This window comes from Geotrypetes seraphini, chromosome 8 (assembly GCF_902459505.1).
Source record: "Geotrypetes seraphini chromosome 8, aGeoSer1.1, whole genome shotgun sequence".
NCBI classification, from domain to species: domain Eukaryota; kingdom Metazoa; phylum Chordata; class Amphibia; order Gymnophiona; family Dermophiidae; genus Geotrypetes; species Geotrypetes seraphini.
In genome coordinates this window covers 116,820,806-116,847,840 of record NC_047091.1, presented here as the reverse complement: position 1 = coordinate 116,847,840, position 27,035 = coordinate 116,820,806, and the positions used below count along the sequence as shown (strand labels likewise).

Genomic DNA, 27,035 nt, shown 5'->3' with positions numbered 1-27,035 from the left:
CACACCCCCCATACAAAACATTGAAAAGCAAATTATAAAACCTTAAGCTGATAATGCCCCTCCCCCCCCTCGCAGAGCTTCGCACCAACACAAACAGGACAACAGCACACAGTTGTACAGCTATAACGGAGAGAAGACTGACCTCCAAGCAACATAGCTATCCCAGATTTTATGATAAGGGGCCAACCTCTGGCACCGTGGCGCCGTTAGTTTACACATTAAATGTACATAGTCCAGACAACAGAGCAGGTATCGTCGCTCAGGAACTTTGGTGGAATGCCAGTGTTTTGCCAAAGCCATTCGGACCACAGTACAAACAAACAGGGCTAAGCAATTTTCTGGCGGGGTATAACTGGGTATGGGAGCATTAAGTAGAAAGCATTCCTTCAACATAGGACAGTGTCTCTGGGTTATGTGAACTAGGAAGATTTTAATAAGCATTCTGAATTCAAGATAGCGTGGCACATGGGATCTCTTAGGGAGAAGAGGAGATAGTGGATGGGCAAACTGGATGAGCCATTCGGCCTTTATTTGCCCTCGTGTTTCTCTCTTTCTGTAATGCTTGTTACTACAAACAGTGTGGGGAAAAAAACGTTAAGTTCTATAAAGCTCTTTGACCCTAAATCACACCTGCAAAATCAGTAGATGCATGCTCACACGTGTGAAGTTAGTGATTTTATTGATGTGGCAGGAGATGTGAGGTTTATGTAGGATTTAATTTTTTTTCCATCCTTCTGTTGTAGTGACAAGGGAATACTAGAGACTGATGTAACTTTCTTTGTGTTTTTTAACTTGCTGCTCCAGAGAAGCCTTCTAAAGGCAAATTCCTTGATTTTGAGTGACGGAGAAATGCAGGACAGGTAGGGGGAAATTCTGTTACAGAGTACCTATAGATAGGCACCTATTCTGTAGCTGGTTAGTTGGAAATATGCGTGTAGGCATGAGCATTTATGCCAGCCATAGAGCTGGTTTAAGTGTGTGCATATGGGTGCCGATGATACATGCGTAACTTATAGAATGTGTGCTTCTCAACACTCCACGTAGAGTCCTCCCATGTGCATGGCCACCTGTAAAATGCAGGCTATGGAACATATGCACATATTTACGGAACAGTGCATGAATACATACCCAATATGTATGGACTGATATGCTGGTCAGTAATATGTATGGTCTGAGGTCAGTAGTATGGATTGGAGACTTGCTATGTTAGGTGGTTGGTCACTGTTGGAAGCAGGATACTGGGCTAGATGGACCATCGGCCTGGCAGAGTATGGTATGTTCTTATTTGCGAACCCCTCTACTTCATCTGGCTAAGATGCAGTCTGTACTGATACAGTAATTTACTTGCCCATCCCATCATAAGCCAATTTTATAAAACTGGGCAAAGTGGTATTTTACCCACAGAAATGCTATGGAAAGTTTTCCCCTCTCATTGTCATTGAAATACAAACTCTGAGAGCAGCGAAGACCTAAGTCTCATTTATCTGTCCAGAGACCCCGAAGATCATTAGCTTTTTCTGTACCTCATCACATCTTATTTCAGGCTTTTTATTTTTTTCAATTGCTTTACCATTTTTGTCTCAAGTTCTTTCCCCAGTGAGGCTGCTCTGTGTTTCTACCGTGCTTTCCCTGTAGACACAGCTTCCTCATGTATCTCTTTGAATTAATTCCTTCTTATTCCTGTGTTCTTTAGGTTGAAACTTCTATTTCTCTATTTCCACAGCCCAGAATGGCTGAAAGGCTAAAACCTACACACACACTCTCCAAATGAAGTTGCGTAGAGAATGACTTCGTTGACAGAATTTTCCACCGTCCCTGTCCCTCCGGATAACCATGGGAAACCATCCTGTGTCATTCTTTAATGTCTATCTCAACCTCACTCCTTCTACACCAGCATTTTTCAATGCAAGGCTTGAGGGTCAGTTGCTGTGCCCATTTATACTCTGATTATTATGTGAGCCAAGAATAGGATAATGAACCCATTGTGACATCACTGATGAGGTTGGCTCTTAGACATTGGTGGAATGAGACATTATGACATCACAATATCTGCTGTGGATACCAGAGACTGTCATTCTTTAGTGTCTATATCAACCTCAGTCATTCTACATCAGCATTCTTCAATGCAAGGCTTGAGGGTCAGTGGCTCTGCCCATTCATATTCTGATTCTTCCCTCTCCTTAAAGAATGACATGGTGATGGTTTCCTGTGGTTATCCATGGGAATGGGGACGGTGATAAATTCTGTCACTGTCCTGCATGAACACAACTCGCCTTGAGCTACAACTGAAAAAGTCGTGAACTAAATCCAAAATCCCTTCTGTTTAAATGTTACATAGTAAATGTCGGCCTGCACAGTCCATCAAGTCTGCCGAATAAGCTGACCAGAGTAGTATCTGGCACTCTGCACAGGTTGTTTCTTCATGATTAAATATTGGTGTACTTTATCTCTCTGCCTATTTTGGAGCATAGATTAGACTACAGTTTCAGACTACAATTCAAACTCCTCTTACTGACCTACAAATGCCTTCACTCAGCTGCCCCTCACTATCTCTCTTCACTTATCTCCCCCTATGATCTCCCCCCCCCCCCCCCCATGAGCTCTACTCAGCTGGTAAGTCCCTCCTTTCTGTGCTCTTCTCTTCAACTGCCAACTCCAGACTCCGTCCTTTCTGCCTTGCTGCGCCGTATGCTTGGAACAAGGTGCCCAAATCCCTATTCCGGGCAGTGTTCAAGGCCCAGTTAAAAGCCCACCTCTTTGAGAGTGCTTTCAACTCCTAACTCCTTTCACCTTGGGTTCTGCATCCCCAGCCCTATATGTTGTGTCTGTCTGTCCAAGTTAGATTGTAAGCTCTTCCGAGCAGGGATTGTCTATAAATATCAAAATGTACAGTGCTGTGTACGCCTTTCAGCACAATATAAGTGATAAGTGGTAGTAGTAATAACTCTGTCCGGCTCTGGTTCTACTTCCCAACTACTGGAGTTGCCCTCGAAGCCCATTTGATGACTTTTGCTTTTAATTCTTATTTCCCACCCCTCCCGAGGCTGGCGCGGGCAGTAGGTTGGAGCTGCTGCTCGCGATGGCAAAATGTTAGAGGTATATGGGAGAGGGAAGGCACCCAGCAGGGGGCAGGAACAGAGCAGAGAAGAGTGGGTACCCCCACCATAGGTGCCACCTACCCTTGCTTCGTCACTGTGTGGCATTAACATACAGGAGGCAAGTTCTTTTCAAATGAAGGAAAACTCTAGAAAGAGAGGACATAGGATGAAGTTAAGAGGTGATGGCTCAAGAGTAATCTAAGCAAATACTTTTTTAAGGAAAGGGTGATAGATACTTGGAAAAATCTCCCAGTAGAGGTGGTAGAGATAGACTGTATCCGAATTCCAGAAAACACAGGACAGGCACATGGGATCTTTTAAGGAGAGGAGGAGATAATGGATGCCATGAATAGGCCATTTGGCCTTTATCTGCCTTCATGTTTCTATGTTTCTTGATATTCCCAGGAGCACAGCTGTGATCTACACACATTTATAAAACATGCAAGTACACACACACAGTACTCTCTCAAGAGAGAGTGTAAATTTGTTTGTGAGATAGTTACAAATGTCTGTTTTATACATTATGTTTAAAAAAAAATAAAAATTACCTGTTTTTGTAGGTACATGTATATATTATTGCATCTGTCTCTCTGGTCCATCCAAACTACACTCTTGGGAATGCCTTCACACAGAAGTAGGGTAGAGGTTAAGCACAATCATGCGTTCCTTTATTTTCTTATTAAATCTTATAACAGCTATTTTCCACGTGTAAAACTTGTTTTACATGCAGAGACTGCTGTCTAAACTTACTCTCTGTATATCAGTGTCCCGCAAACTTTTTAAAGCCACAGCACCCGAAACTCAGGGCTGCGGCTGGAGGGCATCTGGAAATGCACGGACGTTGACGCCACACACATGCGTGATGTCATGAGCATGCGCGGAGGCCCTCCAGATGGGGCCCTGAGCCTGCAACTATCATGCCAGTGGGGGATACCGGAGGAGGAGAGATGCGGAGAGGAAAGGCGCCGGCTGACGGCCTATGGGACGTGCCTCTTGCCACGAGAGGCACACCATGTAAGCAGTCAGCCAACGCCTCTTCTCCTTGCTGGTGTCTCGCGGCACACCTGGAATATCGCCAAGGCATACTAGTGTGCCACAGTGCACAGTTTGTGATACACTGGTATATATCATGCTTACAGTTTGAGATCATGAGTGCCAGCAGATGCCAGGCTGCTGCTGTTCTTTTCACACCCCTGACTAGAAAGGAAACTAGAACCACAGGTCCACAGATGCGACGCTGTGAAACCAGGACTGACTCCACCCATTAGAGTGATTTTCAAATTTGGCTGTATATGTTTTAAAGCTTTGAACGGACTACTGCCAAGTTATCTTTCTGTTTGTTTCAAATTTGTAAACAGGAAAAATCTACATATAGTACGCCTCTTTGACTTCCCATCAGTAAAGGGTTGTGTCTACAAACGATTCCTTGGTAAAATGTTGGCTGCTCTGTGGGAAAAACAAATTTGTACTTATATATCATTTTTCACCTCCTATTCAGCTTTCAAAAAAGCATTGAAAACATATCTCTTTGGTAAATATTAGGATTAATTCACTATGATTTACTATTGTTAGTATTTCTTGATTTGTAAACCGCACAGAACTGTGAGATCATTACGGTATATAAGAATCTTATGTTATGTTGTGGTCAGCTAGGTCTATACCAGGAAAACCACATGGGGTGCCAGCCTGCTGATGGTCACAGAGCTTGCCTGAGGGCCTGCTGACTCTGCTCTCTTCTCTGGGTCCTGCTGTTTCTTGGGACCCACTCAAAAAAACCTAGAAAACTAGAAATTTTGAAGTCATTAATCACATGAGAAATGGGAGCAGAGAAGATGTAAAAAGTGAGGAAAGACTAATCTTTCTGCCAGAACTGTACTATCCCCAGGTCCATAATGCCTGAAAGTCCAAAAACTATTGAAGCGGTGTATGTTCAGGTACAGTAGATATTTCACTGTCCTTTGAGGACTCGCAATCTAATTTTTGTACCTGTGACAACAGAGGGTTAAGTAACTTGCCCAAGATCACAAGGAGTAGCAGTGGGAGAGTGTGGTGAAATCTGTTAGCTTAGCAGGGTTTAAAAAAGGGTTGGATAATTTCCTAAAAGAGAAGTCCATAGGCCATTATTGAGATAACTTGGGGAAATCCACTGCTTATTCTTAGGATAAGAAGCATAAAATCTGTTTTACTACTTGGGATTCTAGCTAGGCCACCAGAGCAGCGAAACTGGACACACAATTCACCAATCTGCTGATTTCGACCACAGACTACAAAACCTTTAAAAAAGAAACAAAACCCTACTCTTCAAAAAATACATAAAACCAATATAACACAACCAGATCTGTCTCAAGCTTTACCTGCAATACTATACACTCCTTAGCAAATTAGAAAATGTTCAAACTATTCCTTATGTATTTCTTAATATCATGACAGTTCTTATGTAATCCGCCTTGAACCATAAGGTAATGGCGGAATAGAAGTCACTAATGTAATGTAATGTATTTGAATCTGGGTTGGCCATTGTTGGAAACAGGATGCTGGGCTTGATGGACTTTCGGTCTATCCTAGTATGGCAATTTCTTAAGTTGAACTGGGCTACTCAGGTTCTCAGCCTGCTTCTGTTCCACTGCACTGAAAATTGAGGGGGGGGGGAGGTCAGGAGGGGTCAAACCTGTCTAGATGACCTGGTGTCCAGCTGGTAATGTGATATGAACTCAGAGCAGTGTGACACCATACAGTCCTGCTTTTGGAAGGATTAACCGTAAACCTGGATTTGTCCTTCCAAAAGCAGGACTGTATGGTGTCCCACTGCACATCCCAAGTAATTTATATTAATATGGGCCCTATAGGGTTAAAAAATCAAAACTTATTGGAAGTTCAAATAAGTGCTCCTTCCTGTTATGGGTATTAACCCACTCCTGGCTTTCTAATCTTCCCCCCTCCCCCTTCAGCGTGCCGTCTTAACGCAATTGCTCTGGGAGCGGTAGCTGAAATCCAGCTGGGGATTGGTATTACACGGAGTTAGTGCTTCATCATTTTTGCAGGACCTTTAGCCAGACTCTTGTTTTAATGGAGTAAACAGTGGTGTAGTGAGGGGGGCGGTCCGCCCGCCTCAGGTGCCATCTTGCTCGGGGCACCGGCGCCCCTTCCCTTCCCCTGTACCTTTTTAATTTCGGCGCAAGTAGCCACCAACTTGCTGCCTGCATCGGCTTCGGCACTCTCTCTGACGTCACTTCCAGGACCCATGCCTAAGAAGTGATTTTGGAGACAGCGCCGTAGCTGACGCCGGCACTAAGTTAGCGGTTGCTCACGCTGACATTGAAAAGGTACGGGGAAGGGGGTGCGTGTGGCAGTGCGGGGTGGGGGAAGGGCGCCACCCACCCTCGCTACGCCACTGGCACAGAGCACCTTTCAGATCGCCACAGACCTGAAGGCCGATTTCTAATGTTAAAATGCTCCCCAGCACTTCCTCTGAAAACACTGGCCAGCGATGGCACCTGGCTACTCCGTACCTGTGAGCTTTTCGCCTTCTTTGAAGCAGGTATAAAATACAGGGATTTCAAAATGAAATTCCGATCCACCCATCCCTTCCTTACCCAACCTAACTCCAGCCACTTTTCTTGTGCTTTTACCTGTATTAAAAAGAATGGCAAGGGGGGAGCAATTTTTTTTTTTAACATGTGAGGGAGAAGAAAACATTTGTAGAGCCAAGCAGCTGGATAGCGCAGGCAGTATGATCTCATCTCCTGCCATTTTCTATCGCACATTTACAAGCATCAAACCTACTGTATATTGTCCCCCCCCCCCCCCCCCAATAACAGAATCCCCTGTTGCCAGACAGATGAGTTTTAAAATTAAGGTTCAGTCTGATATAACACAAATGAATATGTGCTGTAGGTCGAAAATAGCTGCCCACATTATGTCAACCCCAATATTCATTTACTATATTTATACAGTTGTCTTTTTAAAAAAAAATATTATTAAACTTTGAACGGTGAATGGCCATAAGAATCAAGGCCAACAGTGCTTTAGTTTGTCTGCTTTTTTTATATACTTCCTGTAGTCCTGTAGTTGTTCCATGCAGGGACAGCAAGTTACTAATATATTTTGAAGTTGGTTAAGGTTAGTTTTCAGTGAGTTTTGTACTAGAACACAGTGCTTAGGTATTTTGCAAACGATTACTGTTATATGGAAGGGTTATGATATATTGTTTATGGTATGCTTCACTGCATATTATGTTTATTGGGAACAAAAAGTGTTCCTAAGGGAAGGAGGGGGATGGGGTCCGGAGGAAAGAAGAGCAGAGTAAGTTGTAAAATGGTGATGTTATGTAACATTTTCAGTTATGATTATGCAATTTTTTATTTATTTTTTGTTCTTTCCTATTGTCTTGCATCACCAGTAAAAATTGATTAAATATAAATTAAACTTTGAAATGAATATAGAGCAGAAATCCATGTGAGAGCTTGATTGTAGACTCTCATGTGGCAAATGGCTCCTATCGTGTTGACTTTTTGCTTCTCACCATTGCTCAAAGGTGTCCTGGAGATGTGGAGGCAATAGTTAATGCGTGGGTCTCACTGTTGCCTAAAGAATGTGGCAGGCTTTCTCACAGTGGCAGCTAGGTGGCACTGTGCAGGGGAGTTCAGAAGGACCCTTCTGCACATTCCCTTCTTTCTAGGTCTTCTAATGAGCTGTCTTGGGAGCCTTGCGTCTGAGGAATGATGCAACTCACACACATGTTGCATAGATCTGAACCGGAGAGAAAGGAGAAGAGAGCAAGGGGCATCTTATCACCTGTACTTGTGGGTGCCGCTGTCATATTCCATGAAACCAAGTGTGAGGACCAATAGATTTGCATCCCTTGGGGTCCTACCCTTGAAAGGAGGAGCATTACCAGCTGCCAGGGATAATGTTTTCCCTTGTTTTCATGCTAGAAGTTCCTCAGGGCTTAATATGGTGCTTTGGTTAACACAGTGAAAGACAGATGTGAGATCCGTAATTGCAGAGTTAAAGGAAGGGGACGAATGATTAGTGCTTAGGATCAGGTGTCAAGAACTCCTGGGCTCAAGTCCTCATTTCCACAAGTCCAGATTCTAAATTTGCCTTTTCTTCTATTTCACTTTACCTTCTTTCTTGTCTGTTCTAAATCCAGCTCTGTTCCTGGGGGAGAGAATGTGAGAAGTGAAAATGTTTAGTGGTGAATGATTCCATTTCAGACCCCATCATGCTGACACTGATTCTGCAAAGCGTGTCTAAAGTTAGGTGCAGTTTGGACGTCCAAGGTAGGCATCCTTTGTAGAACATAAGAAATGCCTTCACCGGATCAGACCTTAGGTCCATCTAGACCGGTGACATGCACACGCGGAGGCTAAGCTAGGTGTTCCCTGATGAAGACCTTGTTAACCCGTATCCCTCAATGTGATTTGCAAGAAGGTGTGCATCCAATTTACCTTTAAATCCCAGAATGGTGGTCTCCGTCACAACCTCCTCCGGGAGAGTATTCCAAGCATCCACCACTCGCTGTGTGAAACAGAACTTCCTGACATTTGTCCTGGGCCTGATGCCCCTCAGTTTCAGTCCATGACCTCTTGTCTGTGTCACATTTGACAATGTGAATAACGATGTTTCTTGCTCTATTTTGTCGAATCCTTTTAGTATTTTAAAAGTCTCTATCATATCCCCTCGCAGTCTTCTCTTTTCGAGGGTGAACAAACCCAGTTTTCTGAGTCGTTCCTTGTAGCTCAGATTCTCCATACCTTTTACTAGTTTTGTGGCCCTCCTCTGTACCCTCTCCAGTAGGATTATATCCTTCTTTAGATAGGGAGACTAGTGTTGGATACAGTATTCCAAGTGTGGTCTGACCATCTCTCTGTAAAGCGGCATTATGACGTCTGCTGATCTGCTCGTGATCCCCTTCTTTATCATGCCCAACATCCTGTTTGCTTTCTTTGCTGCCGCTGCACATTGAGCCGACGGCTTCAGGGTCCTATCAGTACCCCCAGGTCTCTTTCTTGTTCGCTCTTGCCCAAAGTTACACCTAACATTTTATATTCATGCTCCTTGTTTTTCCCAGGTGCATTACTTTGCATTTTTCTATATTAAACTTCATCTGCCACATTTCCGTCCATTTCTCCTGCTGGTTCAAATCCTTCTGCAGTTCTTCGCTGTCCTTTTGTGTCCCAACTGCCCGACCTAGTTTTGTGTCATCTGCAAACTTGATAATATTGCTTGTTGTTCCCTCTTCCAGGTCATTTATGAAGATATTGAATAAGATGGGTCCGAGAACCGAGCCCTGGTGTGCTTTTCACCTTCTCCCAGTCTGAGAACTTCCCATTTACGCTGACCCTCTGCAATCTGTTCTCCAGCCATTTGCCTATCCATCTTAGTATGTCTCCTTCTATTCCATGGCTTTGTAGTTTCCTCAGAAGCATTGCGTGCGGAACCTTGTCGAACGCTTTCTGCAAGGCCAAGTATATTATATCCACTGGGTCTCCGCTATTGATTTGTTTGTTCACCTTCTCAAAAAATTGAAGTAAATTTGTCAAACATGACTTCCCCTTCCTGAAGCCATGTTGACTGGCTCTCATCAGGTTGTTATTTTCCAGGTGTTGTACTATGCTGTCCTTTATTAGTGCTTCAACCATCTTCCCAGGAACCGACATAAGACTCACAGGTCTATAGTTGCCCGGTTCTCCCCTCGATCCTTTTTTGAAGATTGGGATGACATTCGCTATCTTCCAATCGTCTGGTATTTGCCCGGTTCTAATTGACATGTTAGCTAGGGTTTGCAATAGTTCTGCAATTTCGACCTTAAGCTCCTTTAGCACTCTCGGGTGAATTCCATCTGGCCCAGGAGATTTGTCACTTTTTAGCTTGTCAATTTGGTAGTATATTTGGTCCAAATCCACGTTCACTGTGGTGAGGCTTTCCTCTATTTCTCCCTCGAATACCCTTCCTGTTTCGGGCATTGTTGCAGTGTCCTCATTGGTAAAGACAGAGGCAAAGAATGAATTTAGCCTATCTGCAATCTGTTTGTCTTCCTTGATGCACCCTTTTCTTCCTTGGTCGTCGAGAGGGCCTACTGCCTCTCTTGCTGTTTTTTTCCCTTTTATATATCTAAAAAAGAGCTTGAAGTTTTTTGGCTTCTCGTGCTATTTTTTCCTCGTAGACCTTTTTGGCATCTCTTACCGCCTTGTGACACTTTTTCTGGTCGACCTTGTGACAGTTCCAGGCCTCCGTTGTTTTTTCACGTTTCCATTTTTTGAACGAGTTCCTCTTTTCCCTCACTGCATCCTTCGCCTCTGTAGATAGCCAAGCTGGTTCTCCATTGTTTTTGTCTCTCCTTCCTTTGGATATCTGCGGAATGTAGAGATTCTGCGCTTCAGTGATGGTATTTTTTAGTAGGGACCATGCTTGATCGACCGTTTGGATTTCGGCTGTCCTTTTCTTGAGCCGTTTTTTTAACCATGGCTCTCATGCTGTCATAATTCCCTTTTCTGAAGTTAAAGGTTGTGGTTTGGGTCTTGGTTGGTTTCCCCTTCCCGATGCTAATTCGAAAGTGATTTAAAGGGCTTCGGGGCTGTTGCTGCGCGGCTTTGTAAAACAGGCCCTTAGTGTATGATGATGTGTAGTTAATATTTTCTGTACTAAAAGGAAACCATCCAGGAATGTAAAACCTTTGGAATTAAAATGATAAAATAGTATGGCACCCACTAGTTAGGACTTAAAATCTGGGTTCCTATTGCATTATAAACCATAAAATTACATACTGCTTTGTCGCCCTCTGATCACCCATCCATCTCTCCCTGCTTCTCATTCTTACCTTTCTCCATGAGACTGTCATTGGAATGCTGTTATGACTCACATACATATTTGCTCAAAAGCTCATCACAACCTGCTCCCCCTTTTTTACAAACCATAGCGTGGTTTTTAGCGCTGGCCATGACAGTAACAGCTCCGATGCTCATAGGAATTCTATGAGCATCGGAGCTGTTACCACCGCGGCCGGAACTAAAACCACTCTACGGGGGTGGGGGGGAATATATTAAGTCAACTTTTTTTATTGGACTATCACCTTATTTTTATTTTTTTATTTGCTTTGATTTCTATTTACTACCTTTTTCTTTAAGGAAATCTTTTTACTATTTATACATAGAAGCAGCGGTTTTAGAGAAACCACTTATGTGTATATGTCCATTTGCACAACCCGATTTCCAGGGAGCGTGGTATGGTTGGTCTGGTAAAATATACATGGACTTTCTAGTTTAGAAATGAAACATATGTACAGTAAAACCTTGGTTTGCGAACACAGTTTGTGCAAAATTAGCCTGTCTGGAGACATTACCCCATGAGGACCACTTGGCAAACACTGCCTCCAAGTCTGCTACCTAGACAGATCTAGGGCCCCCACAACAAATTTGGAATTCTGTCATAGGGAGTAGACAGACAGGCAGTGCTGGGCCAGTTTGTAACCTGGGAAAGCAAAGTTTTAGCTGGTATGTTCTCTAGGGAATGCAGACAACTCCTGGAGGCTATGTTCCCATCAGAGAAGCTCGGGGATATCCATGCCATTCTGGCCCACGCTTGCTTTGCTTCCTCCACCCTACCAAGGCAGTAACTTGGTGAAAGACAGAAACAGCCAAGGTCATGGGAATGACAAATTAATTTCCGTCCGTGTATTAAAATTAGGATGGTCAGCTAAATATAGTAGAGACTAGTAAATGGAACAGACTTATGCAAATAATAACCAAATGCTTTACACTTAGGTGCAATAAAAACTTGTCTTGCATTTTTAGATTTAGGCTTTTTTGGGTTTAGAAGTAAAACAGGTAAGGTCAAAAGCTCAATTCTCACCCTTAAAAGGATCTGGCTGGGGGAAATAAGGGTCCAAAAGGAAGCTGTGCCCCCTGCATGCAACAATTTGAAGGTGGGTATAAAGAGCAACGCTTGATGTCTGTCTTTTGCATACCCAACGTGACAACTTCTTGGTAAAATGAATTTTGCAGTTTCCAAAGTCACTTTATGTGTAAATTGACAGAAATATGCACTCTCTCCAATATGGCTAAAAGCAGAGGCAGTTTCATGACTCCCATCCTTCTGGCTATATTTAGAGACATGTTTTGGGCAGGACCAGGAAACACTGGCTGATTGTATTTAAGCCTATGCATGCTGTTTCTGAGGAAAATCTACTCCATAAAAATCAGTTATGGATATGTGTAACTAACATACACGCAGCAAGCTTCAACATGAAAATCTACATAGACTCTATTCAATTTAGCATAAAATCTGGAGCACAGTTGGAAAATTGCTCCCCTGTAAGTTTTCACATATCTGTATTGGTGTCAGCAAATCCCCAGCCGTGATTGAACTAAATACCCTAGAGATGTGTTGTCATGGTCTGTATGATACAAACCGGGTAAAACCAATCGGATTCATTATCTTATGAGGTCACTGGTAACATCCTGCCAATGATGTCTGCCACCAGGGAGCTTCAAGCACATTAAAAATCCTGAGTAATACTATTGCCTTTCACTCTTTAACAGAGAAGGGGGAATTCTGATTTACTCCACTTATTTTTAAAATATTGCACAGCTAGAAGTTCTGGTGGGTCTTCTAAAGGATGTATACAATGGATTGGATACAGGGACCAGAGAAAAGCTGATGTGGTCCTTTTTCACAAAAGTGTTAACAAAGAAGAGGTATTAACTACAGATCAGTAAACCTTATTTCAGTGGTGGGAAACATAAGAATAGCCATACTGGGTCATACCAGTGGTCCACCTAACCCAGTATCCTGCTTCCACAGTGGTCAATCTGAGTCACAAGTACCTGGCAGAAACCCAAATAGTACCAAAATGCTACCAATTCCAGGGTAATCAGTGGATTCTCCTATGTCTATGGACTTTTCCTCCAGGAAATTGTCCAAACCTTTTTTAAACCAAGCTACATAATCTTGTGTTACAACATCCAATGGCAATAAGTTCCAGTTATCTCTTTGAGTGAAAAAATATTTCCTCCTATTGATTTTTAAAGCATTTCCATGTAACATCATTGAAAGTCCTGTAGTCATTTTGTAATTTTTGATAGAGTAAAAAATCAGTTCACTTGTACCCATCCTACACCACTCAAGATTTTGTAGACCTCAATCATATCTCCCCTCAGCTGTCTCTTTCCAAGCTTAAGATCCTTAACCTCTTTAGCTTTTCCTCATATTAGAGGAGCTCCATTCCCTTTATCTTGGTTGCTCTTCTTTGAACCTTTTCTAATTCCGCTATATCTTTTTTGAGATATAATGACCAGAATTGCATATACAGTAATACTCAATCCTCGAGGTGAGGTCGCACCATGGAGAGATACAGAGACATTATAGAATTCTTAGTCTTATTTATCATCCCTTTCCCTAATAATTCCTAACATCCTGTTTGCTTTTTTGGCCACTGCTACACATTGGGTAGAAGGTTTCAGCATATTGACTATGATGACACCTATATCTTTTTCTTGGGTGCTGACCCCTAAGTTGGACCTTAGCTTCTGGTAACTGTGAATTAGATTATTTTTCCCAATGTGCATCACTTTGCATTTGTCCACATTAAATTTCATTTGCCATCTTGGGGAGATATGATTGAAGTCTACAAAATCCTGAGTGGAGTAGAACGGGAACAAGTGGATCGATTTTTCATTCCGTCAAAAATTACAAGGACTAGGGGACACTTGATGAAGTTACAGGGAAATATTTTTAAAACCAATAGGAAGAAATATTTTTTCACTCAGAGAATAGTTAAGCTCTGGAACGCGTTGCCAAAGGTTGTAGTAAGAGCGGATAGCTTAGCTGGTTTTAAGAAAAGGTTTGGACAATTTCCTGGAGGAAAAGTCCATAGTCAGTTATTGAGAAAGACATGGATGCACATAGATCTCATGCATATTCATTGGGGAAATCCTGAAAACCCGACTGGATTGCGTCCCTCAAGGAGGGACTTTGAGACCCCTGGCTTAACCCCTGCACAAGTAAAAGTCATGGCATCCGTTTCCACATATTTAGGGTTAGCCTTCGTTTTCAGCAATGCTGAACTTTCAGAGCACAGTGATCTTAATGGTTAATAACTCGGATATCAGACCCTTAAAAAAATTCAGGGATCGTACCATATAAAAATTGATGACATATCATAATTGCTTTGTATTAGATTCTGAATGCTACTGGCAGCAAATGCAATTGTCGGAGATATGGAGTAATATGCTCATATCTTGATGTTCCAGTTATCAATCTAGCCGCAGCATTCTGTACCACTGGCAAAGCATAAAAGGGGGGGGGGGGTAACCTGCATAGAGTGACAGGGGCAACCCTAAACATAAGGCAAAGAGGGGGGTAACCAGAACAGAGTGGCAGCTTTACCCCTAGTCACCTTATTGGGTAGACTAGATGGTTTTTATCTGCCATAATTTTACTGGTACTACCTATGTATCTTTTCTTTAAAATCATCCGTTATCTTTCAGACTGGATCACTGAAAGATCCAACCGAGGCCCCCTTTTATGAAGCCGCATTAGGCCTTTTTAATCGCCAGCTGCGGCGGTATTAGTTCCATTGCTCATAGGAAGTCTATGAGCACTGGAGCTAATACGCTGCGGCCAGCGATAAAAGAAAATCCCAAAAAGACCCTAACGTTGCTTCGGGGGAGGGGGTGACTTGCCAAAGCAGCCAACCAAATATTACTTGAACTTTTTAGCCTGTGGTTTACAAGTCCCACATACAGCAGACAAGTGAAAGACAAAATTTTATTTATTTTAATTTTTTTTAGCTTTTTTTGCAAGCTATTTCCTGAACTAGACGTGTTCCCAGGCCAAAAAGGCTAGAATACTAACTAAAAAAAGAAAAAGCTTAAAGCATCTCTCCACCTCACCAAGCAAAAGAGCGGACAGTTCCTTATTTTTGAGATGCTGAAGTCGAGCAACATGGATAAAAATAGCTTTTAAACCCCAGCCTTGAGCAACTTGCTGCAGAACAGGAAGCCTTTGCTGTTTGTGTCCTATGTAAAGAAGAGGGCCTGTGTGGTCTGGATAGGATATGTGCATTGAGAGAGGCAAATAGGGGAGTGCCTCAGGCATCTGTCCTTATTTAACCGTGAGAGGAAGTGAGCAACTCTACAGGTGATGCCCAATTATTCAAAGTACAATAAAAACAAACCACACAGGGAGACTGTGAGGAAGTACAGGAAGAGCCTTGTCAGTCCTATACTACTGGGGCTAAATTTGGGAACCTACTTTATAAACGCACACAGACTCCTTTCTGAAACTGTATGTGTAGATCAGTGTTTCTCAACCTGCGGTACATGGACCCTAGGGGGTACGTGGGCTGACCGCTGATTCTTCCCTGCCACCACCCGCCCCTGCTGCCGCCTGCCAGCTCCATTTAATTATCCCCCGCTGCCACTGCAACTGGGCAGGGAAGGGCCAGGTGCATGCAGTGATTGCACACCACCGGCCAACACGCCTTCCCCCATGTCAATTCTGATATCGGAGAGAAGGTTCTGGGCCAGCCAATCACTGCTTGGCTGGCCCAGACCTTTTCTCTGACGTCGGGGGGGGGGGGGGGAGGCTTGTGGGCCGGCGGTGTGCAATCGCTGCAAGCACTTGACCCTTCCATTCCTGGAGTTGCGGGAGCAGCAGGGGATAATTAAATGGAGCTGGCATGTGGTGGCGGTGGAGCAGGGGGAGGAGGACTCAGCGGCGGGTCGGCTTGGGGGCAGGCAGGCTTCAGCGTGGGTCAACTTTGGGGGAGGGAGGGAGGAAGGGGGCACTAATGGGACATAGAAGGGAGGGAGGGAGGGAGGAATGGGGCACTAACTTGAGACATAGGAAGGAGGGAGGCAATAGAGAGGGATGATTGTTGGGCCTGAGTGTGTGAGTGAGAGGGAAAGAGATGGTATACATGGGGAAAGGAAGAGGAAAATTGGGCATAGCAAGGAGTGAGGTAAATATGCATGAGGGAGAGAAGGATGAGAGGGAGAAATGTTGGATATGGTGGTGGAGAGAGAACAGAGGCATAGATTGAAAGGGATGCAAGGGGGAGGAATGTTGAGCATAGTGATGGAGGGAGAGATGTGGCATGGTATTGAAAAGGGGTGATAGAAGGAGAAATGGACATGAAGCTGGTGGGCAGTGGTAAAAAATGTTGCATATGATCTGGGGGATGAGAGAGGAAGAAAAGTTGGACTCCTGGAGGGACAGAGAGAGATGTTGGTTGGGGAATGGAATGAGGTCCAGAGGAGAGGAAGCATGCATGAGGCAGAAAGAAATATTGGCTGCACAGTCAGAAGGAAGTGTAACCAGAGACTCATGAGATCACCAGACAACAAAGGTAGGAAAAATGATTTTATTTTCAGTTTAGTGATCAAAATGTGTCAGTTTTGAGAATTTATATCTACTGTCTATATTTTGCACTATATTTGTCTATTTTTCTATAGTTGTTACTGAGGTGACATTGCATATTTTAAAGTCATCTGCCTTGAAAAACCCAAATATAAATGATAATTAACATTTTCTCTGCGTACAGTGTGCTTTGTGTTTTTTTAAATTTTGTGGTGACCATTATGTATTAATAAGATTATATTGTGTGTATATGAAAAATGGATGGAAGAAATTGCATTACAATTAGTATTATTATTATGGGGGTGGAGTCTGGGGCGGAGGTACTCGGTTGGTATTTGTTAGGCTTAGGGGGTACTTGGCTTGGAAAGGTTGAGAAACACTGGTGTAGATGATCTGTTTTAAAATCCAGGCTTCTGGCCAGTTAAATCACCTTTTACTACTAATTATTTCTATAGCACTATTAGACATATTCAGCACTATACACATATACAGATACTTTCTCTGTCCCTAGTGGGCTCAAAATCTAAGGCCTTTTTTTAATGAAGCTTTTTTATTGCCGGCTGCGGCGATATTAACTCCGACGCTCATAGAAATTATATGAGCATCGGAGCTTTTACCACAGTAGCTGGCAATAAAAAAAGCTTAATGCGGCTTCATAAAAGAAGGGGGGTGTTATACCAGAGGATATGGAGGGTTAAATGGCATGCCCAAGGTCACAAGGAGCTGCAGTGGGAATCGAACCCAGTTCACCTATCTTTTAGGCTGCCATCCCTCCACTCCCTGTTAAGGACTAATCACTTGAGCGGCACTTAACTAGTTAGTAACACAGAAAACAATTGGTTAGCACCAAACTGAAAGCCTGCTATTTTTGGGGCATTCCAGGGGCAGAGTTTGCACTTGGCTGGTTGAGTGCCAGTGTTCAGCACTTAACCGGCCAGGTTAACTGCATAAATATGACCACATAAAATTCAATCCCAGCTTTGTGTGGTAACCCATAGGTGGTTAAGAGCTGAATATCGCATTTAACTGGCTGTGTGTTTGGTTGCTCTGCAAACTTGGAAATTCAAAACTGATACCCAGACATGATCGGGCATTGAATTTCTGGGTTTAACACTGACAGCAATCATTAAAACACTGATCACCGCCGGCTGAAGATCGGGACGACATATTTTTAAAGAAGGAGGACAATATACAAGTCCTCTAGCCTGATGTAAATCCAGGTTTCAAGTATTCATACTCTGACCAGGAAAACTTTAAGCCACACAGGTCCTTCATAAATTAAAGCTGATTTAATACCATATCAGCATATATCTCGGGGTTTCTGTAAAACAACAGAATGGTATCAAGCTGGATGTCTTAAATTTTATGAGTCTGACGCCAAGAGATATGTCATCACGGCATTAAAGCAGCTTTATCTTATGAAGAACCTGTATGGCTTCAAGTTTCCCTGAGGCAGACTGAATACTCGAAACATTTATTCATGTTGAGCTAAAGAGGACCTAGAGTATATTTTTAATGAAGGTGGACAACATATATGTCGTTTAAATCAGTGGGATTAAAAGAATGAAGACATTTTTGGATGTTTGAAAGCAGCCTTTCAGTTGGTTAAATCTGATGACCCTCACATGCTGTATCGGTGTCATAGGGATAGAAAAAGACCACTGGAATATCATTGCCAGTCAAGTGAAGACCTTTGGCACACTTGGTGGCCATCTTTGATTTGGATAGGAAGGACTCTAAATCTGAAGGCAAGAAATTTAGTGAAGGATATAGAAGAGCCATAAAATAGTGTAGTCCAAAATAGCATGAGTATATGCTACCAAAATAGTACATTATAGAAAAGTTTAAACATATTTGACCTTTTTAGTTAGTCTGATGGGTTTTTTTTTAATGCTACATTTCCTTTGATCTAATCCTTTAAACATTCTTTCACTATATAAAGTATTTATTCCTTTTCTCTTACTTCATTTCAGAAACCAATAACAATAATCCATGAAAATGGGTCGAAAGAAGATACAAATTTCTCGAATTTTGGACCAGCGCAACCGTCAGGTGAAATTTTTTGCATGTGATGCTGAGCATTTAGGTAAAGATATAATGAACTGAAATCTTTTATAATCTAAAGAGGATATGTGAAATTGCATTTCACACCATAAAAGCCTTGGAGGGCATTGGTATATTTTCAAGATCACCTTGGTAGTGAAGTTGCTCATGCTGATTCAACCACTTTTCCCATAGGTCACCTTCACCAAGAGGAAGTTCGGCTTAATGAAGAAAGCATATGAGCTGAGCGTTCTCTGTGACTGTGAGATTGCTCTTATTATTTTCAACAGCACCAACCGCCTCTTCCAATATGCCAGCACTGACATGGACAAGGTTCTGCTCAAGTATACAGAATACAGTGAGCCCCATGAAAGCCGTACCAACTCTGACATTCTAGAGGTAAATCTGCTGGTGCCTGCATTATTCAAATATTGTGTGCCAGTGAAGGATCTCTATGGTTGCCACCTGGATTCATAGGACAAAGTTTGGTTAGCTACATTTACACAGTGAAACATCAGGCTCTACTTGCACAGGTGGAAAAAAAAGTAAGGACTCCTAAATCAGCTGAAGGAAATGGTTCAAATTAGAGAATGACACGGGGAAAAATTCTGTCCCTGTCACTGCCCCATCCCCATCTCCGCTGTTCACCGCCCCATCCCCGCCGCCCACTTCACCACCCCGTCCCCGTCCCCACAGCATCCATACAAGCCTCAGTACTGCAATATTTAGCCTATTCCTTCCTTATAAATCAAAGTTCTGGCTGCTGAACTAGAGAAAGAGATGTTCAGCTGGCAGGGCTTTGTTTATACATTTTTATCAACACAACTAATATACTACTTTATCCTAAAGCAAAAAAAAAAAAGGAAATAAATATAAATTTTTTTTCTACCTTTGTTGTCTGGTTTTTGCTTTCCTCATCCTCTCATTCATTTCCTTCCATCCACTGTCTGTCTTCTCTCAGCGTCTTCCATTTGCTATGTTATTGTGCCTCTTCCTTCACCCTCCCACCCCCCAATTGATCTGGCACCCATCTTCTTCCCTCCGTTCCCCCATAGTCTGGCATCTCTGTCTTCTCCCCACTCTGTCTTCCCCATTTCCCTTTCAGCATCTTCTGCCCACTCTTATCTTTCCCATTTCCCTTCCAGCGTCCTCTGCTCACTCTTGTCTTCCCCATTTCCCTTCCAGCGCCTTCTCCCCACCTCCACCCTTCAGCACCCCCTTGCATGACCCGAGAAACCCCCTCCCTCCTCCTTCCCTTCGCGGCGCGTTAGTAAAGTAAGTTGCTCAAGTTGTCCGAGCCTGCCTGCCTGCAGTCATGTGTGTGAGTGGAAGCTTCTCTGATGCAACCGGACTGCAGGCAGGCTTGGCCAGCTTGAGCAACTTACTTTATCCCAGGACAAGCAGGCAGCATATTCTCAACATGTGGGTGACGTCACTGACGGAGCCCCCTAGAGGACGTTTTTGCAAGCAGACTCGCTAGAATACCTTCAAGCTTGTGATTGGCCTGCACATGCGCGCGTACCCCTCCCGCCCAACCTAGGGCATGTGTCTCAGCGTGGCCTCAGTTCTCTGTTTTCTGCAGAGCCAGAAGCACTGCTTCCTTGCTTCACGCAATATCATTGTCCCTCTTGCACCGCGGCTTGTTTGGTTAGTTTCAGTCGAGTCGCTATGCCAGCATCTTTGTTTCCTTTCTTTTTCATTTTTTTCAGTTCGTATATTTTTGACCGGGTTCCCGGTCTTGCTCTGGCCACCTGGCCTCGCAGGGCTGCGGCCATATTTTCTTCTTATGTCCCGGCCTCGTTCCAGGTTTAAAAACTGTACTCAGTGCAACCGGGTTATCTCCATCACCGACCCTCATCGTTGGTGTGTAGTGTCTGGGTGCAGAGCACCGCGCTGAGTCGTGTCCCCGTTGTGCGACTTTGCAACCGCGAGCTCTTCATAGGAGGGTGGCCAAGATTCTCCAACTCTTTGGCCCCATGGATCCTGCAGGACAGGCCTCGAGCTCGGCCTCGGCGCCCTCGTTGGGTGCCTCAGCCTCGAAGTCCTCGTTGGCCTCGAAAGCTACGGCCTCGGCTCCTCCTGCTACTCCAGCCTCGGGTAAGTCTCCTCTTTCCTCATCAGGTGTGCCAGCAAAGAAGTCTACCTCAGAGTCTCATGTCAGTGCCGCCTCGTTGGCGTCTTCGAGACATCACTCTAAGCATGCCTCCTCACATAGGGAATACTCTTCCTCGAGGTCGCCCCCGAAGGAGCGCACTGCTGCACCTAAGACCCAACCACCTTTGGTCTCGGTGCCTATGTTCGAGGACATGCTTAAGGCTATACTTACCATGCAGCTTTCCTTGGTGGTGAGCCAACTGGTCCCGACTTCGACGCCTCTGACCTAGGTCTCGACCCAGTCTTGGTCTGACCAGCCTGAGCGTCCCCTCATATCTCAAGGCTATGCCCGCAAAACTCGCCGGGTTCCCTCGAATGATTCTTCATCCCCCGAGTCACCTGTGACTTTTCAGGGGTCCAGGCCAGGGGGCCATTTTTCCCCCGCTACTATGTCGAGGCTTGCCCCTCCTAAAAAGCCCCGGTCTTCTCCACTCCTTCGGGGCAGGTCCCTGACCGTAAAACCTTCCAAGCACATGCTTGTCCTCGTGTTGGACTCTAGTGTATGTTCCCCATCAAGGCGGCTGACAGCCTCTAAGGAGTCTTCTTCGAAACCGGTGGAGGAATTTTCCTTTGCCCCATCTTCTCTGAGGCTTTGCCAGCTGTTTCCTCTGACCCCGGGGTCTTCCCCGGTCCATCTTGCACGGGGTCGTTTCTCGACACCTCCAGACACTTTAGTCGAGCCTCTTCGGTCTCCCATTCGCGGGACTCCGAGGCCCCAGCTTACTATTCGAGGGAAATTTCTCGGCTGCCTCAGATCTCGCTCGGGGTCTCCTCAGGAGGTTGAGTCTTCTTCTCGAAACTCCTTCTTTACTCGTTTCATCTCTGACATGGGTAGGGCCTTGAACCTGGACCTCCAGTCTGAGTCCTGTTTATACCCAGGAATTCTTGGCGGCAATGGTTGTTGATCATCATCCTTGTGAGGTGCTGTTTCTAAGTGGACCATTTCTAACTGGTTGGCCGCTTGTATCTCTTTCTGTTACGCTCACGCTGGTCTCTTGCTGCCGGGTCGAGTCAAGGGCCACAAGGTCAGAGCGATGGCAGCATCTGTTGCTTTCCTCCGCTCTACTCCACTTGAGGAAATCTGTAAAGCTGCCCCTTGGTCCTCGGTTCATACGTTTACCTCGCACTACTGTCTGGATACTTTCTCCAGGCGTGATGGCCATTTTGGCCAATCCGTTTTGCAAAATCTGTTCTCCTAAATTGCCAACTCTCCCTCCATCCCATTCTGGTTAGCTTAGAGGTCTCCCACATGTTGAAAATATGCTGCCTGCTTGTCCTGGGATAAAGCACAGTTACTTATTTTCTTAAAGGTCAACTCTCTCACCATCCCTTTCTAGTTAGCTTGGAGGTCACCCATGTGTGAGAATATGCTGCCTGCTTGTCCTGGGATAAAGCATAGTTACTTACCGTAACAGGTGTTATCCAGGGACAGCAGGCAGATATTCTCACAACCCACCCACCTCCCCGTGGTTGGCTTCTTTGTTAGCTATCTGAACTGAGGCCACGCTGAAGAGACGCATGCCCTAGGTCGAACGGGAGGGGCACGCGCGCATGAAGGTCTTCAAGCAAGTCTACTTGCGAAAAAAGTCCGCTAGGGGGCTCCGTCGGTGACGTCACCCACATGTTGAGAATATCTGCCTGCTGTCCCTGGATAACACCTGTTACGGTAAGTAACCCACCGTGAAGGTAAGGGGGAGGGGGGAAGGGAGATAAATTCGGTAGGTAGGAAGGAGGGAGGGGGCCAAGCGTTCCCTCCCGTGCCTGCAGTGAGCACTTTCCCCCCACCGTTTCGGCAGGTTACCCATGGCTAGCCGCGGGTAACAGCCACCGTGTCATTCTCTAATTCAACTGATGTATTAAAATAACCCAATGTTGTTTATGACGTTGTCTATGTAATATACACATCAATCCACAACGGCATATAATAAACTTCAAAGTGCCTAATTTTAAGTGATCTTTTTTTCAGATAATACCTTTCTAAGTACCTCTATGGTCTCTAATTCAAATCATAGGCAGTTTTTATAAGACCTTCCCTAAGAGTTAAGGTACTTAATACTATAGTTGCAATTCTGGCCAGACAGATTTTCACCTTTTCCAGAAAGATCTTTTGATTGTGAGATCAAACAAGGAACATATTGGGGTGGGAGGAAGCAGCAAGGTACAGTGGCATAGTAAGGGGGGCGGAATGCCCCAGATGCCATCTTGGTGGGGGCGGTGACACCTCTCCTTCCCCTCACGCCATACTCATGCCCTACCTTCCCCACTCTTATAGCTCTTTAAAATCTTCACCAGCGCGAGCAACTATCCTAGCCTGCTGCTTGTGCAGACCTGGCTCCCTCTGAAATCACTTCCGGGTCGCGGCATCAGGAAGTGACATCAGAGGGAAAGCCAGTGCTATGGTGTGAAGGCATGGGAGGTGGAGAGGAGGATGTGGGGGTGCTATCGCCCCAGACACCGCCTATCCTCATTACGCCACTGGCAAGGTACATATGTGTCATGCACAGCTGAATCTTTAATGGTTGGGTAGTTGAGGAGCAAATGGGTTTCTTTCTTAGGGCTGTGAACAGATGTTGCTTGTGTGAACTAATGACTACCAATTCCTCCTCGGCAGACCCTGAAAAGGAAGGGGCTAGGGCTGGATGGTCCAGGCTTGGAGCTTGACGACGGAATGGAGCATATAGAGAAATACAGAAAGCTTAATGAGGGTGTTGATCTCAGTTTGGCCCGTCAGCGGTTATATGTGAGTGTTAACAGGACACACCTATCTGATATATTAGTGCATGGTTTTCTGAGGTAGTCTTACCTGTGTTAAACCTCTCATCATAACTTTTTACCCTGCAGTCGGCCTCGCTACCTGGTCTTGAAGGTACATACACCAGCACTCTCCCTTCTGATGCTGCTCTCAGTGGGTCCAATGGATCACTCCAGAACCAGAGTCGACCTCTGCACTTCAAAGCTGTGTCCAAACATGGGAATCTCTCTGGCCGCCCTCCTGGGTCCTTACAACCAGGTATAGATCCTCTCTTCAGACTCTGCAGAGTGCCAGCCTGATTCCAGGTACACTCTGAAAAGACTCAGTGAGGCAGAGGGATGTCTGTGGTGCCACTATGTATGTGCTACTAGGTGGAGGCAAAGGACAAGGGGGGGGGGGATCTGTCTATGTAGCTGAAGAGAGGGAAACTGTAAAAAAAAAAAAAAAAAGGAATATATCTTTCATTGATGTTCTGGTGAACAGCTGAACCAGAAATTCCAGTGGATATGAAAGAAGCCGACAAAGTGGCAGGGCGAAGTATGTGAACATGGGCCTGGTGGCTTAGTGACACTGCCTGGCAGAAAGACCAGGGTTTGAATCCCAGCTTGGGCCTTTCACTCCCCTTCTAAGCTAGGGCTGGAGAAGCTGTAGAGATGACCCTGATGGGCACTGAGAGGAGTGACAGTATATTCCAGAAGGAGTCCTAATGTATGGTTCCCAGAGCAGTAAGAAACTACTGGGTTAAAAAGAAAATAATCCAAGCTTGTGTGAAACAGACACAAAAAGGTCCATATTCACAAACAGATAGCTGAATGTCAGCCTGAAAGGATCTTAGTGGAGGGAGGAAGGTAGGAGGAGACAAGAGATTTGATTCTCCTGCTCCCAATTCCGAATATCCCTTTTCTATACATTTATAGTGTCTGCATTTTAGTTTTAGTTTTGTTTTTTTAATTATTTTCTTTAGCTTGTGTCAGATCTATACTGTATGTCAGTGTGCATGCACACGACTGACAGAGACTCTAGCACGCTCCTCCCATGCACAGCTGAGATTCCACTGATCTGAAGCTGCAAGAACCCACTTCCTGTACAAAACCCCAATCTAAGGCCTGACACATTCAGCCCAGCCACAAGTCCTCCACCACCTCCTTCTGTAGCAGGCCTTAGTCAGAGGGTTTTCCACCCTGGAACGGAAAATACCAACAGCTGGAACTTAACCTGCATGATTTAACAAGGGCTGAAGTTTCATTCTGATTCCCTCCCATGTAACACCCCCTCCCCCATAATACCCAGGGGGCTTAACCTGTGCTCTGCGTCCAGGTAGTATGATAAGTGCAAGAAGGGCTCTGGATACCCTGGGAATGATCACAACCTATGGACTGAGCTCTTCAGGAAAAAGATGTAGCAAATTTTATTTCTATAGGGCTCTGGGTAGGGTTACCAGACATCTGGGAAAACCCGGATACGTTCTCTTTTTAGAGGACTGTCCGTGTACTCAGACGGGCTTTCCATAACCTGGCAGTTTGTCTGGGTTTTGGAAAGCCCCGACCATCTCTGGCCGCATCTGGAGGGCCTCCGTGCATGCGCGGACGACATTGTAAACATCCAAGTGTGCTCAAGGCCCTCCAGACACGCAATCGGAGCTGGTCAGGGAAGAAGAGACAAGGCTGGGGGTGGGGGGCTGACGGAACCAAGCAGAATGGGGCGGGGTCATGTGTCTGGGTTTTTGCTTCTGAAAATATGATATCTTTGGTTAACCTTAAGCCAAACTCTTTCACCCTTTCTCCAGGAGTCTATGAAGGGTCAGGCAGGACAGGGAACACAGAACTGTTGTGTCTTCTGCTCTTTTGGCATCTCACCTTCCAACTTTCCTCTTTACCTCTCCCATCTTTCCTCAGGTGTTAATTACCCACTACTCTCCCATAGCAACCTCAACCTCAGTATGGCTAGCAAAACCCCTCCCCCTCTTTACCTGGGAACCGAGAGCCGTCGTCTGGACTTACACAGTCTAACAAATGCCAAGGGCAACCTAACCTCAACGGTGAGTACCCCAGTGCTGCCGACCTCAGTGACCTGTAACCTCAGCTCCATCATTTGCTAACCTTGCCAGTATTACTCAAAAGCCTCGGTGCACTCTTATTGGCTCTATAGTTGAATTTGAGAAGTTGGAATAAGGTTGACTTAGGGCCACTGTTATGGTTAGAGGTAGCTGCAGTTAGGGGCCTGGTAAATATTGAGGCAGGATTAGGATTTTGGAAGCAGAGACAGACATAGGTGTCAACATTTCAAAATGATTGGGGGCGGGATGCTAAATACTCCTCTCCACGGACACAAAGGAGGAGTTTGTTTAGTATTGAAGGTACCTAGCACCTAGTGCACCAACAGATCTGGCCTATATGGGGATAGGTTTGCATCTGTGTAGGGGTTAGAGGTAGGGTTACCAGACGTCTGGATTTCCCCAGACATGTCCTCCTTTTGGGGACACATCCGGGGGTCTGGACGGCTTTTCAAAACCCGGCACTTTGTTTGGGTTTTGAAAAGCCTCCTCTTGATCACGGTGGGCAGGAGGCAATCCGCGCATGTGCGGATTGCCTCCTGCCCGACCAAAGCAAGCAGCGGGGGGGTGGAGCTAGGGCAGAACTGGGGCGGAGATAGACAGGCCCGGGGACAGATCTAGGGTGTCCAGATTTTACCATTGTAAACTCTGGCAACCCTAGTTAGAGGTGAGGCACTGTCTTTTCTTTGCCATTTTGTGGGGAGTTGGAATTGCAAGAGATGAAATGGCCACTATCTCTCTGCTCTTGCTATAGACCAGGTGAGGGCAACCTTTATACACAAGAAGGTCACATAACTGTCAGTACTACCCCCTAGCAGGCTGCAACATTCCATAATGTTGGAACCAGTAATACAAAGAGCTCTGTAATTTAGCTAAAAGCAATTGAATTCTGAAAAGATATTTCTAAAATTCAATCTTTAAAATTGCCAAAACTCTGGTTAGTGACATTCTCTCTATGCTTCCCTTGGTCTCGGGGGCTGCATAAAATCCAATGGTGGGTCACAGGTTGCCCACCTCTGCCAAAGATTAGCCCAAGATTAGTTTCGCTGATAGGATGTGAACTTGAAGGGCTCAGATTCTCCATATTTTCCCAGGATCCCTGTATTTTTCTAACTTCAAGCTGTTACTTTCTGAAAAATCTGGTGTGGGGAACTCTATCCTTATAAACCTAGCAACTCGCTGATCCTATCTTTTCATCGGTTCATAGACAGTGGCATGCAATACTCCAGCGCGCTGACAATCCAGCGCCGACAATTTGGCGCAAGACAGAAGCACGCGGGGGAAAAAGTAATTTTTAAAGAGGTCCGACGGGGGGTTGGGGGTGGCAACCCCCCCCACTTTATTGGTTAGTGTTCGCGCTGCTGTTGGAGGGTGGTCTCGGGGGGTTGGAAACCTCCATTATAGCGAAAATGGAACTTTTCTTATTTTTTTCGGGAAAAGTTCACCCCCCCCCCGCAACGGCAGCGCGAACACTAATCAATAAAGTGGGGGGGGTTGCCATCACAAACTCCCAGTCGGAGCCCTTTAAAAATTACTTTTTCCCCCGCGCGCTTCTGTCTTGCGCTGAATTGTC

General features: G+C 44.9%; 1 protein-coding gene across 6 annotated transcripts in view; it reads left to right on the top strand.

Moving 5' to 3' along the window:
• The window catches only part of MEF2B (myocyte enhancer factor 2B), a 111,014-nt gene that overhangs the window by 64,284 nt on the left and 19,695 nt on the right, over positions 1-27,035 (top strand). For 5 of the 6 annotated variants that reach the window (XM_033953933.1, XM_033953932.1, XM_033953935.1 and 2 more), the window contains 5 exons: positions 18,434-18,512; positions 18,699-18,902; positions 23,269-23,397; positions 23,499-23,667; positions 25,305-25,447. In XM_033953933.1, coding sequence (XP_033809824.1) covers positions 18,453-18,512; positions 18,699-18,902; positions 23,269-23,397; positions 23,499-23,667; positions 25,305-25,447 — 705 coding nt within the window. In that variant the 5' untranslated portion in view covers positions 18,434-18,452. Of the gene's footprint in view, positions 1-18,433; positions 18,547-18,698; positions 18,903-23,268; positions 23,398-23,498; positions 23,668-25,304; positions 25,448-27,035 lie in introns of all 6 variants that reach the window. The other variant, XM_033953936.1, reaches the window with a different exon arrangement.